The following is a 15,548-nucleotide window of genomic DNA, read 5'->3' on the forward strand; positions in this document are numbered from 1 at the left end:
GAGTCAGTGAATGGCAGCTGTCACCAGCCATGGATACTGACTCACACTACAGAAAATGTACACATAGCTTACTATACTGCAGTCATGACATCATCAGTACATTGCTGTGAGTGTGAACACTGTCACAACCCTTAAGGGGTTGCCCATGAACCCCGCACCTTCCCAGACTTACAAACATCCCAACAACACAACACAGAGACATTGAAAGTTCAGCTCAGTTCTTTACTGTTGTTGCGCTTTGAAAACACTGGTCCAGACATACAAATTTAACCCCTTAACTACTGCAACACTCTCCTTTAGTTACACAATAGCAACATAACCACGACACAGTAGGCTCCAGCAATGGCAGCACAGTTCTGCGCAAAAATGTCAGTTCACTTAAACCAAACTCAAGCTTGTCCGTTGAAGGCCAGTGTCAATGAACTCGCTTAATTCGCTTGCCTGCAGAATAGGAGAGGTTGGAACGGGATGAGGGACTCTGGGTGAGGACGTTGGAAATATGGAGGTCAGGGAAAGGAGTGGGAGTGAGGGAATTTGGGACGGACAGGCCCGAAGGGGAATGAGGACCACAGCAGGGACGAATCCTGAGTTCCATCGGGGTGGCAGACAGGGGAAACCCACAGGAAAAAATCACAGGAAAAATCTGTCACCAGGAAACAGGCACACCACTGGCCCAGAAGAAATACACAGAACACAGACCCACACCGTGGAAGAAGGCGGGTCACACAAGAATTGAACCCCACAACTCCTGTCCAAGAGGGCACCCAACAGCTCGCTTGCTGGCCCGGTGACCCATCTCCTACTAATGCTCGGCTCCAAAAGCAAAGCAAAATATTTCCTTCCCAATGACGTCACTTTCGAACTCATCTCAAGAGTTCAGGACTAGAAGGAATGGGACATGTCAGGCACACATCACAAGAACTTCACATGCATTAGTTCAGAACTGAACAGAACAGGTCAAAGCACAGACCCCTGTGCGACCCCACACTTCAGTGGTGATGCTGAGGAGTTATGGCCGTTGACAGTGATTGTCTAGGACCGGACGAAAAGGTATGATTTCAACCAGATAAAACATGTGTCAGAAAATGCCCAAACAGTTTTTGAAGTCTAAATAGTGCGCTTGGATGAGTCCTAGATCAACAGATCTGCTAGTGCCTGACCCCCCCTTCATGTGTATACACACTGTGACGAAAATCACTACCAACTGCTGAAAACGTCATGGGCGAATGACTTTACCTCCCACTGATGCTCCCTTGCCACAATCATGTTTATAACTCGTAGTCTCCCTCCACACGTGTCTTCGCTCCGGAAATGGGAGCAGGGGAAGTGACTCTGAAATTATGGCTCTTTGGTATGGAAGGAAGGTTGATCAAACTCGAAAAAAAGATCGTCTGCTTCCTCCACAATTTGATGATGACAGCAGTGAGTTATTGGGGGGAAAAGATAAGTCACATTATAGAAAAACCCAGTATTCGGTAAAATAGCAACGAATGCATTGAAAGTGATTGTAGAATAACATCCAATTTGATTTTATCATTTTTTTTCTGTACAAGTTAGTACTGTCTTGATGTGCAACGAATTGAAATTATTGGGGCTGACTTTTCCAGTGTTTTAGAAAATACCAGAATCTTATTTCAAATCATAGACACTAAAACTTGAGATATTAGCGTCCATGCTCAAATGTTTAAGAACTAAATTTCCCATGCTGAAATAGTAACCAATGCAACCAATTCAGTGACAGTTTTTTTGGTTTTTTTTTTAACACGAACAGGCCTCGGGAGAGGCCTAAACCGTCGACAGTCAAAGTATAGACTACCGGTTGCAAACAGCATGCTGGTAGATCTGCAGCGTGCGAACTTGATAACAAGCTTTTTTTTCTGCGTAAAAAAAGAAGAAAAAAAAGGTATATGTTCCACGGGTGAAGATTGAAAAAAAGAAAATAGAAACCCAAATTTTTTATTTCACTAAGTCTCCTTGATTAATTGATTCTTCTGACGATTTGACTGGTATATATGAGGTATGTGAATACGTTTATGTGTTACTACTGTATTTTTCTTTTCTTGAAAACAAATCATATCGTACAAATAATACAGGAACGACTGCAGTAATTGTTGCTATCAGTCAATAAATGACAGGAAATGGTGATGTCTAGTTGAACCAATTCATCCAGTGAAACGTAGACAAAACTATAATATTTATAACTTGAATTTAATAATTTTTAAAAGGGAAAAGAAAAGGGGAATCGCTTGAACAAAAACAAACAAAACAAAGAAAGAAAGAAAAAGAAACACACACACACACACACACACACACACACACACACACACACACACACACACACACACACACACACATATGTGGACCAGTTCTTGTCAATACACTTTTAAAAAATCCATTATTTGTTTCAGATTGTCATTTCCGTTTTGCACACACACACACACACACACACACACACACACACACATATGTGTGTGTGTGTGTGCAAAACGGAAAAGACAATCTGAAACAAATAATGGATTTTTTAAAAGTGTATTGACAACAACTGGTCCACGTTAAGATCAAACCGACCTTAGGTGTATATCGCTTGAGAGTATTAAGTGTATCCGAAAAGAACTCATTTGCCCATGCTGCCCCAGTTACAGTTCTGAAGGGATTGATCATCTTTCTAATTGGGAACATTCCATTTTTTATCAGTGCCCGCTATCTGAGATGATTTGAGACTAATTCCAAATTAATTGTGAGATTTCTTTAGTATATCGCAGCGAATGCCTTTTTATATTTTTTTATTTTAATTTTATTTTTTTCAAAAACTGAAAAAACTCTTACGTACTTCCGACACATTCAACTGAAGGTAAGAGAGAAACATAAAAGTCACCTTTTGATAACTTCAACAATTTCCTCAGTGTTCGACCCTCTCGTGGAGTAAAACAAGAAGGGAATAACAATTATCGTACTACTGAGTTGTTATTCAGAAAGTAAGCTGTGATTGTTTCAATGTGAGCCATGCCCGTGTCATGTTTTGGCGATCTAGGTGGATTCCAGTTGTGGAATTTCCAGTGAAACATCGTGCAATTTTGAACTGAATTTGTAAGTATGAATCTGAACTGCGATCAGTTTTGTGTGGCCGGGTTATCTGTCTGTCTGTCTCTGTTGTGGACTGTTGAGGACAAACTCATAGTCTGTGTGCGTGTGTGTATTGTACTGACGGGTGGCTCTTGACGTTGTTTGTGTGTGTGCCAGTGCTGTGACGCGATGTGTGTGTGTGTGTGTGTGTGTGTGTGTGTGACAAAACACATTAATATAGTGTCAGTATATAACCTTTCCCAGATGTGTCTGGATGTCAGTACAACACTAACAATTTATCAGTCACCACCGGCCGGCACGGTAAACTGAGATCTTTCCCGAAAATTTATTTGTAATTTCCGACACTGAGATCAGTATCAGTATCAGTATCAGTAGCTCAAGGAGGCGTCACTGCGTTCGGACAAATCCATATACGCTACACCACATCTGCCAAGCAGATGCCTGACCAGCAGCGTAACCCAACGCGCTTAGTCAGGCCTTGAGAGAAAAAAAAGAAGAAAAAAGTATATATATATATATATATATATATATATATATATATATAGAGAGAGAGAGAGAGAGAGAAGGGTACATACATAAATAAATAAATAATAATTATGATGGAAAAAAAAAGAGAGAAAAAAAAAAGAAGAAAAAAAAGAAAAAAAAAGATAGTAGTAATGAAAATAATGATAAAATAATAATAATAATAATAAATAAATAAATAATTAAATAAATAAGACAATAATGATGATAAATAAGCAAATAAATATAAAACATGAAGACACACATTCACACATACACCCACACATGCATAACAGATATGCCCCCAAAACGCAGTTTCATAGATATGAAAGCACAGTCAAATACATATAAACGTACATGAGCTCCAATACACACACACACACACACACACACACACACACACACACACACACACACACACACCCCACAAATTTCCCTGCACCTCCTCTACCCCCTCCTCCACACACTCGGAGTTTCTAGTCTATGTATCGCAGCTTCCACGGCACACACACACACACACACACACACACACACACACACACACACACACACACACACAAACACGCACACGCACACACACACTCACACAAACCGATGAACACTTACTTGTACAAGCACACACACACACGTCCATATCTCCCACCCCCAACCCCACACACATATAATTATACAAAGATATATATATAATATATACGTTCCAATATCCTGATGCTCCCACAGTGTAGGCATGCATACACTCACATACCTCATCCTCTATCTCACCTCCTCCCTGCACCCCCACCTCCCCCTCACACACACACACACACACACACACACACACACACACACACACACACACACACACACACACACATACATGCACAGAACTCTCCTGACACTTGTGTACACTTACACTCTCACGCATGCACAAACGCACTCAAAAACATAGACCCACACATACACACAAACACACACATACACACACGCACAGAGGCTGCCACTGACTGGCCGCAAGAGGGATGGGAAAAGATCTCTGATGCCAAGAATGTGGCGTCTAGTGTGTTGCTCAGTCTACTGTATTTGGAAAAGCCCACAGAGACTCTGTTCCGTTTTGAAGAAATTTGCGCAATGTTGGTTTGGAAATGATGCCGATATTTGTTTGATTTGCAAAGCATCGTGCTCTACCTTTCATGTTAGACTTACGGCCGCTCCCGCTCTCTGCTTTTATTTCTTTGAGGCGATCGATGGTGTGATGGCCTTGTACCTGTTCTTTTTGATATTCTTTGACTTTTCTGAGGATTTCCGATTTTCCTAGATGTAGGCCGCTCGTTGGTGTTGCGTTACCAGCAAGTCTGTCAGCTCGCTCATTTCCCTTAACTCCTGCATGTCCCGGGCAGTATGACCATGTGATTTTTTTTATCTGAAAGTTGCGCATTGCCTTATGCCACTCTGGGCTTCCCATTCCGTTTTCAATTTTCTGTATGAGGTTCATTGAGTCTGTTAGAATCATGGCATGTTGGTTTCCGGGCGTATGGATGGACGATAGCCACTGGAGGGCATGTGTCACAGCTTCAACTTGCCATCGTTAGGCTGGAGGTTGTGACTTTGCAGGCAGCATTCTCTTCCCTAACTGTTTTTCCATTTTGTTTCGCAGTGAATCCCCAACCGGATTGGTCTTTGGTGACTGAGCCATCTGTGTATATGATGATGTCCTCTTCTTTACTGTTTTCTTCTATGAGTAGCTTCACTTCCGCATCAGTTTTGCCCTCTGGCCATTCCCGACAATGTCTTCCTAGAGTGGGTGAAATGGCTGTGTTGAATAGATGGTTGAGGTTTTCGGGGTTTTTCTCCCATTCTTTTGTTTCTTTCAGGTCTTGTAGTCGGCATACTAGCTGGATTGTGTCTTCTGCTTGCCCCATCCATGATCTTCCTCGCCCTAGACGGCTGCCTTTTGGTTCTTTGACTGCGTCATGCAGTGGGTTTTGAGGGTTTTCTAATGCTTTGAAGTAGGTCTTGACCTGTTCTAACTTGTTTCTGGCCTGCACTGAAGGAAGGTCAAGCAGGTATCGCATGGTTTCTGTGGGCGTGTCTTTTGTTGTTCAGAGATCATGAACAGTTAAATATCCATGACATTTTCGGGGGGGTGGGGGGGGGGGGGTGGGGGAAGAAGCTTGGCACCAGTCATCAACGGGTATTTCTCTGAGAGAGTTGCCAACCTGCGCTGAGAACAAGTGGTCAGACCAGGAACTCGTTCTCGGGTCAGCGCAAATCAGCGAGTGCACAGCACAGACTTCTCTGAAGTCCGCGATGCACACCTACTGGAGGAAAGAAATGATAACTGCTGTGTGTAGCCGTGTGTCAGTCATGAGTGGGTGGAGAAAGAATGAAGGGTTCCCCGCCCCTGCCCATGTCCTCCACAATGAAAGGAAACTGACATGTTAGCCACAGCCACACACCACAACAGCGTTCTCATTCAACGATTGTCGCACCAGCCTTGATACTCAAAACTGCCAAATACACGGCATAAATGCATTGCAAACGGTAATATCCCTTCAGCCTAACTCCACACAGTTGAAAGTAATACAGTGGTTGATGTGGATATGTGCAATGTGTGAAGTTTCCATGACTGATGTAGCGTGGTGTGCAGTGGTGACGTTGTTGATGTGCAGTTTGTGAAGTTTCCATGACTGACGTGGCGCGGTGTTAAGTGATGACGTTGTTGATGTGCACTGTGTGAAGTTTCCATGACTGACGTGGCGTGGTGTGCAGTGGTGACGTTGGTGATGCACACTGTGTGAAGTTTCCATGACTGACGTGGCGTGGTGTGCAGTGGTGACTTTGTTGATGTGCAATGTGCAGTGGTGACGTTGTTGATGTGCACTGTGTGAAGTTTCCATGACTGACGTGGCGTGGTGTTCAGTGGTTTCAGTTTCAGTTTCAGTAGCTCAAGGAGGCGTCACTGCGTTCGGACAAATCCATATACGCTACACCACATCTGCCAAGCAGATGCCTGACCAGCAGCGTAACCCAACGCGCTTAGTCAGGCCTTGAGTTCAGTGGTGACGTTGTTATGTGCAGTGTGTGAAGTTTCCATGACTGACGTGGCGTGGTGTGCAGTGGTGATGTTGGTGATGTGCAGTGTGTGAAGTTTCCATGACTGACGTGGCGTGGTGTGCAGTGGTGACGTTGGTGATGTGCAGTGTGTGAAGTTTCCATGACTGACGTGGCGTGGTGTGCAGTGGTGACGTTGTTGATGCACACTTTGTGAAGTTTCCATGACTGACGTGGCGTGGTGTGCAGTGGTGACGTTGGTGACGTTGGTGATGTGCAGTGTGTGAAGGTTCCATGACTGACGTGGCGTGGTGTGCAGTGGTGACGTTGGTGATGTGCAGTGTGTGAAGTTTCCATGACTGACGTGGCGTGGTGTGCAGTGGTGACGTTGTTGATGCACACTTTGTGAAGTTTCCATGACTGACGTGGCGTGGTGTGCAGTGGTGACGTGGAGGATGAGGACCTGACGGCCAGTACTGGTGACCTGTTCGCCACAAGGCAGACACCAGCTGAAAGCCTGACTGACCAGGGGGACCACACCGCTGACCACGACAGGAGAACGCACAGCAGAAAACGCAAGATGGATGTATGTCAGCACAGCTGTTCATTGTCCCTTCTCGCGTCTTGTTAGCTGTTGATTTGGCACGTGCCGTTTGTGCCGTTGTCACATCACACAAAATCAAGGTGCGCGCAAATGCCATACAGAAACACGTGTATGCACCCACTTCCGCACATATAGACATAGCTCTTCTGCATCTCTCAGAGGCATGCTGTAAGACCACGTGACTGTTGTCAGAGACCGCAGGAAAGATTCTTTATGTTCTGTGGCGTTTGTTGTCTCCACCACCCTTGACACCCATACCCCTTACACACACACACACACCCTAACACCCACACCCCCTTACACACACACACACACACACACAAACACACACCCTGACACCCACACCCCCTTACACACACACACATACAAACACACACTCTGACACCCACACCCCCTTACACACACACACACATACACACCCTGACACCCACACCCCCTTACACACACACACACACACACACACCCTAACACCCACACCTCCTTACACACACACACACACACCCTAACACCCACACCCCCTTACACACACACACATACACACCCTGACACCCACACCCCCTTACACACACACACCCTGACACCCACACCCCCTTACACACACACACACACACACCCTAACACCCGCACCTCCTTACACACACACACACACACACACACACAGATGTGTTATGAGCTGAAAGACGATGTGTGTTGTGACGTGCAGAAAGAGGGCTTTGTAACCCCCGCCACCCCCGACATCCCCAAGTCCTCTCTGCAGTTCGGACTGCCCGGACACGCGGACTTCTCGGGTAACTTTCTCACCTCACACTGCCGGTTCCTCGCTTGTCAGTCTGCAGCTTTCCGTACACTTCACTTGCTTCACTGCGTCATCGTCACCATCATCATCACCATCATCATCATCATAATCGTCATCATCGTCGTCGTCGTCATCATCATCATTGTCGTCATCATCATCATCATCACACTTCTTCCTGGGTTAGTCGTTTTCCTTTCAAACCACATACGTGGACTGTCAAAATTCTTCTTTAAGATCAAAGAAGAAATTGTAAACATTTGAATAAGCATACAGATAGATACAGTTTCCCATTTAAATGTGTGTGTGTTTGGAAATTGTGATGCGTGCGTGCGTGTGTTTTGCGTGTATGTGAGTGTGTGTACGTGTGTGTGTAAATATGCGTATTTTAATACTTTGCAAAAAACGGACATGATGTCAGAATGCACGTGACCTGGTGATTCATCGTTTCAGTGGACAGACAACCGTCTGTTGCAACGACTGTGAGGAGAGTTGTTTGATGTTGTTTAAATCTTCCAGGTCAGATCTGTATCCGCCAACACTCCCTTCATGTAATGATTAATTGAATTATGCTCATTAATCATGCAGCAACCCATGCTGGAATATTCAGTGGATTATAGATCGTAAAATACTGAAGGAACTGTCGGTCGACTGTGCAAAAGAGGTAATAAGCGGCTCTGTGGTGCAGGTAGACAACCCACAAACACTGAAGACATAGACTGACTGACAGTAGAAACAAGACAACAGACATCAGTGACGGCATGGACACAGGGTGACATCAGATGACAAGACAGGTGTGGGTGATGGTGTGGCTGTGAGCAGGACATCAGATGACAGACAGGTGTGGGTGATGGTGTGCCTGTGAGCAGGACATCAGATGACAGACAGGTGTGGGTGATGGTGTGCCTGTGAGCAGGACATCAGATGACAGACAGGTGTGGGTGATGGTGTGCCTGTGAGCAGGGCATAGACACAGGGTGACATCAGATGACAGACAGGTGTGGGTGATGGTGTGCCTGTGAGCAGGACATCAGATGACAGACAGGTGTGGGTGATGGTGTGCCTGTGAGCAGGGCATAGACACAGGGTGACATCAGATGACAGACAGGTGTGGGTGATGGTGTGGCTTTCAGCAGGACATCAGATGACAGACAGGTGTGGGTGATGGTGTGCCTGTGAGCAGGACATAGACACAGGGTGACATCAGATGACAGACAGGTGTGGGTGATGGTGTGGCTTTCAGCAGGACATCAGATGACAGACAGGTGTGGGTGATGGTGTGCCTGTGAGCAGGGCATAGACACAGGGTGACGTCAGATGACAGACAGGTGTGGGTGATGGTGTGCCTGTGAGCAGGGCATGGACACAGGGTGACATCAGATGACAGACAGGTGTGGGTGATGGTGTGCCTGTGAGCAGGGCATGGACACAGGGTGACATCAGATGACAGACAGGTGTGGGTGATGGTGTGGCTTTCAGCAGGACATCAGGTGACAGACAGGTGTGGGTGATGGTGTGGCTGTGAGCAGGACATCAGGTGACAGACAGGTGTGGGTGATGGTGTGGCTTTCAGCAGGACATCAGATGACAGACAGGTGTGGGTGATGGTGTGGCTTTCAGCAGGACATCAGATGACAGACAGGTGTGGGTGATGGTGTGGCTGTGAGCAGGGGCGGGAGAGGGGGAGTGTGGAGGTGTAGAAAGGGAAGAGCCAGGGGACGGCTTTGTCCTCACCCAACAACAATCACCACCACCACCACCACAACAACCACAACAACAACAACAGCAACAACGAAGGAAGCAGAGGCAGCGAAAGCAGCACCATGACGTGACAGAAGCGTCAGACGTCAGCATGTCCTCACCCCCACAGGTGTCTGAAAACAGACACCAAGCTGCAGCTGACCTGTTTGAGGGTAAGTCTGTCCCTGTGAGCAAGTGTCAACACACACGTCCCTTCACCCGCTCACCTGATGTGGACTGTTGGCTCTTCAGGTGTTGGTCAGTTCACTGGTGCCCCAGCACCCCAACTGATAGACTGACAACAGATTTCAGTTCACTCTCCTTTCTCAAGGAGACGTCACTGCATTTGGACATATCCTTATACGCTACACCACATCCGTTAGGCAGACGCCTGAAGGCAGCATAACCCAACACGCTTAGTCAGGCCTTGAGTGCATGCGTATAGACCTATATTTGTGTACCTGAGGGGATTTCTTCCACATAAATTTGCCAGAGAACAACTCTTTTGTTTCCGTGGGTTCTTTTTCTGTGCGCCAAGTGCGCGCTGCAAACGGGACCTCGGTTTACAGTCTCATCCGAATAACTAGACGCTCAGTTTGATTTTCCAGTCAAACTTGGGAGAAAGGTCGAGAGTGGGAATCGAGCCCAGACCCCCACGAACACTGTTGGGAGATGAGCGTCTTTACCATTCTGCCACCTTCCTCCAGTTCAGACCTACTTCAGGTGTTGGTCCCTTCACTGGCAGCCCCACCACACCGCCCTGACTGATGGGCTGATAAACGATATTCAGACCAATCTTACCTGGAGATTGGGGGTTAGGGGGTACACGGGAGGGGTAGTAACTCTAGAGGGGGGGCTTGTCACGCTCTTCCGGGAGTGGTTCGTCCTCTGTTGGTCCCCACTGGCACCCAGCTCTCACCTATGGGTCCTAGAAGCTGCTAGCATGCGGCAGCGCCCAATCCCCGGGCAACAGCTTTGACAGGCTGGTTAAACTAGGTGAGGGTAGCCGACGGGTCTCAAACCCTCGGTGAGTTAGGGCTTTTCTACCCAAGCATGTGAAGACTGGATCCGGCGGACTCTGCGGAAGAAACCTTCATGGTTCAACGGAGAGGAAGGCGGTTGCAGCAGAGCACTGTGGAGTGCTGAGGGCAGGATGAGGCACATAGGACATCCTGGTCATCCACTGCATCCGTTTCCATCTCCAGTCGTCTTGACCTCGTCTTGCCACTGGATACATACGGTCTCGGACAAGAGAGTGAGGTCGACGGTGCGCAACTCCTCCTCCCTATAAACAAAGTCATCGCGCAAGTCATCAGTCATCCTTCATCCCATACCATCATTTTCCCCAAGCCCTGTGGCGACGGGCGAGCGACGAAGCGATAGGTGTGGGTACACTGGCAGTCGTAGCCGCGGACCTGCACACAGGTGGCTCAGGCCATAGGGTCGTTTTTCACGGACTGGAGCTGCGGTGGAGATTGGCAGCCCCCTGAGCGACTGAGCAGCCCTCTTCAGGACAGCACTGCTCACCACCATGGCATGAGGAAGGGGCTAGAAAAGGTGCCCTAAACATTGCCTGCTCCACACCACCCTAGTCAGCATACCACGGCTGATGGGGACCCTACTCAAGCGGTCGACACACAAAGGAAAGAAAGAAGAAAACAAGGAGCACCCCATTGACCATTGCCACATGGAACGTTCGTACGCTTTTGGACAGAGGCGACTCAGCCAGACCACAGAGACGCACAGCACTCATTGCGAGTGAACTAGCCAGGTACAACATCGACATCGCTGCCTTCAGTGAGACCAGACTGGCAGAAGAAGGCGAACTCTATGAGCGAGGCGCAGGCTACACCTTCTTTTGGAGTGGTCGCGGACCTGAGGAGAGACGTGAGGCTGGAGTTGGCTTTGCAGTGAAGACAACCCTCGTTGGCAAGCTGGCTGGCCCCCCGAAAGGAGTGAACGATCGCCTGATGATGATGAAACTCCCTTTATGCAACGGGAAGAAGTTTACCACCATTGTCAGCGCCTACGTGCCCACCATGACCAACCCGGATGAGATCAAGGACAAGTTCTACGAGGACCTTAACGCTGTCATCACCACTGTTCCCAACGCAGACAAGCTCATCATTCTTGGTGACTTTAACGCGAGAGTTGGCTGTGACAGCACCTCCTGGGAAGGCGTGATTAGGAAGCATGAGGTTGGTAACTGTAACAGCAATGACCAACTACTTCTCCAGACATGTGCCGAGCACGACCTTATCACAAACACCGTCTTCTGCCTCCCTACCCGTAACAGGACGTCATGGATGCATCCTCGCTCTGGGCATTAGCATCTCATCGACTTTGTCATCGTCAGGAAGAGGGACAGGCAGGACGTACGAGTCACGAGGGCCATGTGTGGCGCCAAGTGCTGGACAGACCACCGCCTTATCGTCTCCAAGCTCAACCTCCACATCCAACCCAAGAGACGGCCTCAGGGCATGAAAGCACCCAAACGCCTGAATGTCAACAAGCTGGATACATACATACATACACACACACACACACACACACACACACAGATATATATATATATATATATATATATATATATATATCCATTTTCGTTTCGTTTCGTTTTCAAAATGAATCTCTTTGATTGCATGTGCGTCTATGTTAACGTGTCCATGCGTATCGTGAACATCGTGTGTGTGTCTGTGTCTGTGTCTGTCTATCTGTGTGTTTCTTGTTTATATGAGGTACGCACCTTGTTGCTGCTGATAGATAAGAGAACAGTGTGCTTCATCATCATCATCATCATCGTCATAAAGAATCATTTTCTGTAACGAATAATGCAGAGAATTGTGTGTTGCTGATGTGACAGAGCTGGCCCAGGGAACCAAGATGCTTATCATCCAGATGGCTCAGAACTTCAGGTAGGTCATCTTCCTTTGGCTTCACCTCACTTCCTGTCAGGTAGATCACCTTACCTCACTTCCTGTCAGGTAGGTCACCTTACATCACTTCCTGTCAGGTAGGTCACCTTACCTCACTTCCTGTCAGTAGATCACCTTACATCACTTCCTGTCAGGTAGGTCACCTTACATCACTTCCTGTCAGGTAGGTCACCTTACCTCACTTCCTGTCAGTAGATCACCTTACCTCACTTCCTATCAGGTAGATCACCTTACATCACTTCCTGTCAGTAGATCACCTTACCTCACTTCCTGTCAGGTGGGTCACCTTACATCACTTCCTATCAGGTAGGTCACCTTACATCACTTCCTGTCAGTAGATCACCTTGCTCTTGGCTTCCACCTCACTTCCTGTCAGTAGATCACCTTGCTCTTGGCTTCCACCTCACTTTCTGTCCTGTAGATCACCTTGCTCTTGGCTTCCACCTCACTTTCTGTCAGTAGATCACCTTGCTCTTGGCTTCCACCTCACTTCCTGTCAGTAGATCACCTTGCTCTTGGCTTCCACCTCACTTCCTGTCTGAACAACCCCTTGCCTGTGGAGGTCGGACTTTTAAATCATCATCCACAGTATCAGTGTGATGCAATGTTGTGTGTTTGTATGTAGGTAGAGTGTGATTTTGCCAGTGGTATTAGTGTGCCCTTGATGCAGAAGTGACGCTGCGCATCGCCAAGGCCAGCTCCGCCTTTGGCAGACTCAACAACAGGCTGTGGAACAACAAAGGCATCAGGCTCAGCACCAAAATCAAAACCTACAGAGCTGTTGTGCTGACCACCTTGTTGTACTGCTGTGAAACATAGATGACATCAAAACCTACAGATCTGTTGTGCTGACTACCTTGTTGTACTGCTGTGAAACATAGATGACGTATCGCCATCACATTCAACAACTTGAGCAGTTTCACCAGAGATGCCTATGAAAGATCCTCGGCATAAGGTGGCAAGACAGGGTCTCCAACCTCCAGGTCCTAGAGAGGAGCGGCCTGCCCAGCACCAAAAGCCTGCTGATCCAGTGCCAGCTACGCTGGACAGGACACGTTGTCCGCATGACAGACAGCAGGATCCCGAAGATGCTATTGTATGGCCAGCTGAAGGAAGGCCACCGCGAACTTGGAAGACCCTGCAAGCACTTCAAGGACACCTTGAAGACAAACCTCAAAGTCAAAGCCTGTGACATAGATATCGCTTCCTGGGAAACTGATGCCCTTGACCGCTGTCGCTGGAGGATGCTGCGCTCTAGTGGCATAAAGACGTTTGAAAACAAGAGAACGCTTGCTATTAAGGAGAAGCGTGAGCAAAGGAAGCAGGGCTCAACTTCTGGAGACGTTTTCCCTTGCAACACCCGAGGGAAGTGCTGCGCATCCAGAATCGGCCTCTTCTCCCATATGAGAACACGAACCGACAGATAAGTCTGCCTGCCGACTCATCCGTCGGTACGACGGGAGACTCCATCATTAGTGTGCCACTTAAACTGCATTGCTGTGTGTATGCAGAAACAGAGGAGTATGTAGTAATACTCGTGGAAATTGGCGTTGTCGTGTGTTCTTGTGTGCATGCAGAGACAGAGGAGTATCAGCAGTAATACTTGTGGAAATTGGCGTTGTCGTGTGTTCTTGTGTGCATGCAGAGAGATCCTGAGTGTGGAGTCATGTTGACGTTGTATCAGTGTAGCGCGCACGTGTGTGCAGGGAGAGTGAGGAGTTCGAGTCAGTGTGTCTGAACAACGTCGAGTCCCTGCTGCTGCTGCTGCTGCTGCTGCTGATGATGATGATGATGATGATGATGATGGTGTATGTGTGTGTGTGTGTGTGTGTGTGTGTGTGTGTGCAGGGAGAGTGAGGAGTTCGAGTCAGTGTGTCTGAACAACGTCGAGTCCCTGCTGCTGCTGCTGCTGCTGCTGCTGCTGCTGCTGCTGCTGCTGATGATGATGATGATGATGGTGTGTGTGTGTGTGTGTGTGTGTGTGTGTGTGTGTGTGTGCAGGGAGAGTGAGGAGTTCGAGTCAGTGTGTCTGAACAACGTCGAGTCCCTGCTGCTGCTGCTGCTGCTGCTGCTGCTGCTGCTGCTGCTGCTGCTGATGATGATGATGATGATGATGATGATGGTGTGTGTGTGTGTGTGTGTGTGTGTGTGTGTGTGTGTGTGTGTGTGCAGGGAGAGTGAGGAGTTCGAGTCAGTGTGTCTGAACAACGTCGAGTCCCTGCTGCTGCTGCTGCTGCTGCTGCTGATGATGATGATGATAATGTGTGTGTGTGTGTGTGTGTGTGTGTGTGTGTGTGTGTGTGTGTGCAGGGAGAGTGAGGAGTACGAGTCAGTGTGTCTGAACAACGTGGAGTCCCTGCTGGTGGAGGCACGGGACCTGGAGGACCGGCTCCGGCACCAGAAGGACCTGCTGCAGCAGAGGATCTTCATGATCGGCCGCAGACTGAGCAGTGACCACCAGTGAATCCACACACACACACACACACACACACACACACACACACACACACACACACACACACAGGGCTGTGGGTTACGTGACAAATGTTAATGGCAAAGGACACGAACGGAAATGTCACTGTTTATCGATTGATTTTGAATTTTTGTTTGTTTGCTATTTTGTTGCTTTTTGGAAATTGATGGTAGACACAATCCACATGGGTAGTATTTTAACATCACCAATGCTTCACAAGCCAGTTCTTGCTGTAACTGTGTGTAACATGTTGTTATCAGTAACCAGCTGAAATGCACATCTGTTGAAATCTCCACCACAGGCCACAGAACCAAATAAATAATGTGTCCATGGTTCAGACTGTGTTCACCAGCAAGAACAGAATGCATTCATGACGAGTTCACT

General features: G+C 47.7%; 2 protein-coding genes across 3 annotated transcripts in view; one reads left to right on the forward strand and one right to left on the reverse strand.

Moving 5' to 3' along the window:
* LOC143294021 (DNA-directed RNA polymerase I subunit RPA2-like) overlaps positions 1–1,316 on the reverse strand; it is a 68,434-nt gene extending 67,118 nt beyond the window's left edge. For both annotated transcript variants that reach the window (XR_013056864.1, XM_076605411.1), the window contains exon 1: positions 1,237–1,316. Coding sequence is in view for 1 of the 2 variants with exons in the window: in XM_076605411.1 (XP_076461526.1) it covers positions 1,237–1,266 (30 nt within the window). In the remaining variant the exon portion in view is untranslated. The remainder of the gene's footprint in view (positions 1–1,236) is intronic.
* LOC143293964 (uncharacterized) lies at positions 1,312–15,155 on the forward strand. Its single transcript, XM_076605358.1, has 7 exons — positions 1,312–1,326; positions 3,032–3,087; positions 7,060–7,204; positions 7,926–8,010; positions 9,686–9,928; positions 12,619–12,670; positions 15,002–15,155. Exons 1-7 carry the CDS (start codon positions 1,312–1,314, stop codon positions 15,153–15,155), a joined length of 750 nt encoding a protein of 249 aa, XP_076461473.1.
* The last annotated feature ends 393 nt before the right edge of the window (positions 15,156–15,548 follow it).

The sequence above is a fragment of the Babylonia areolata genome, chromosome 19 (assembly GCF_041734735.1).
Source record: "Babylonia areolata isolate BAREFJ2019XMU chromosome 19, ASM4173473v1, whole genome shotgun sequence".
Classification (NCBI taxonomy): Eukaryota; Metazoa; Mollusca; class Gastropoda; order Neogastropoda; family Buccinidae; genus Babylonia; species Babylonia areolata.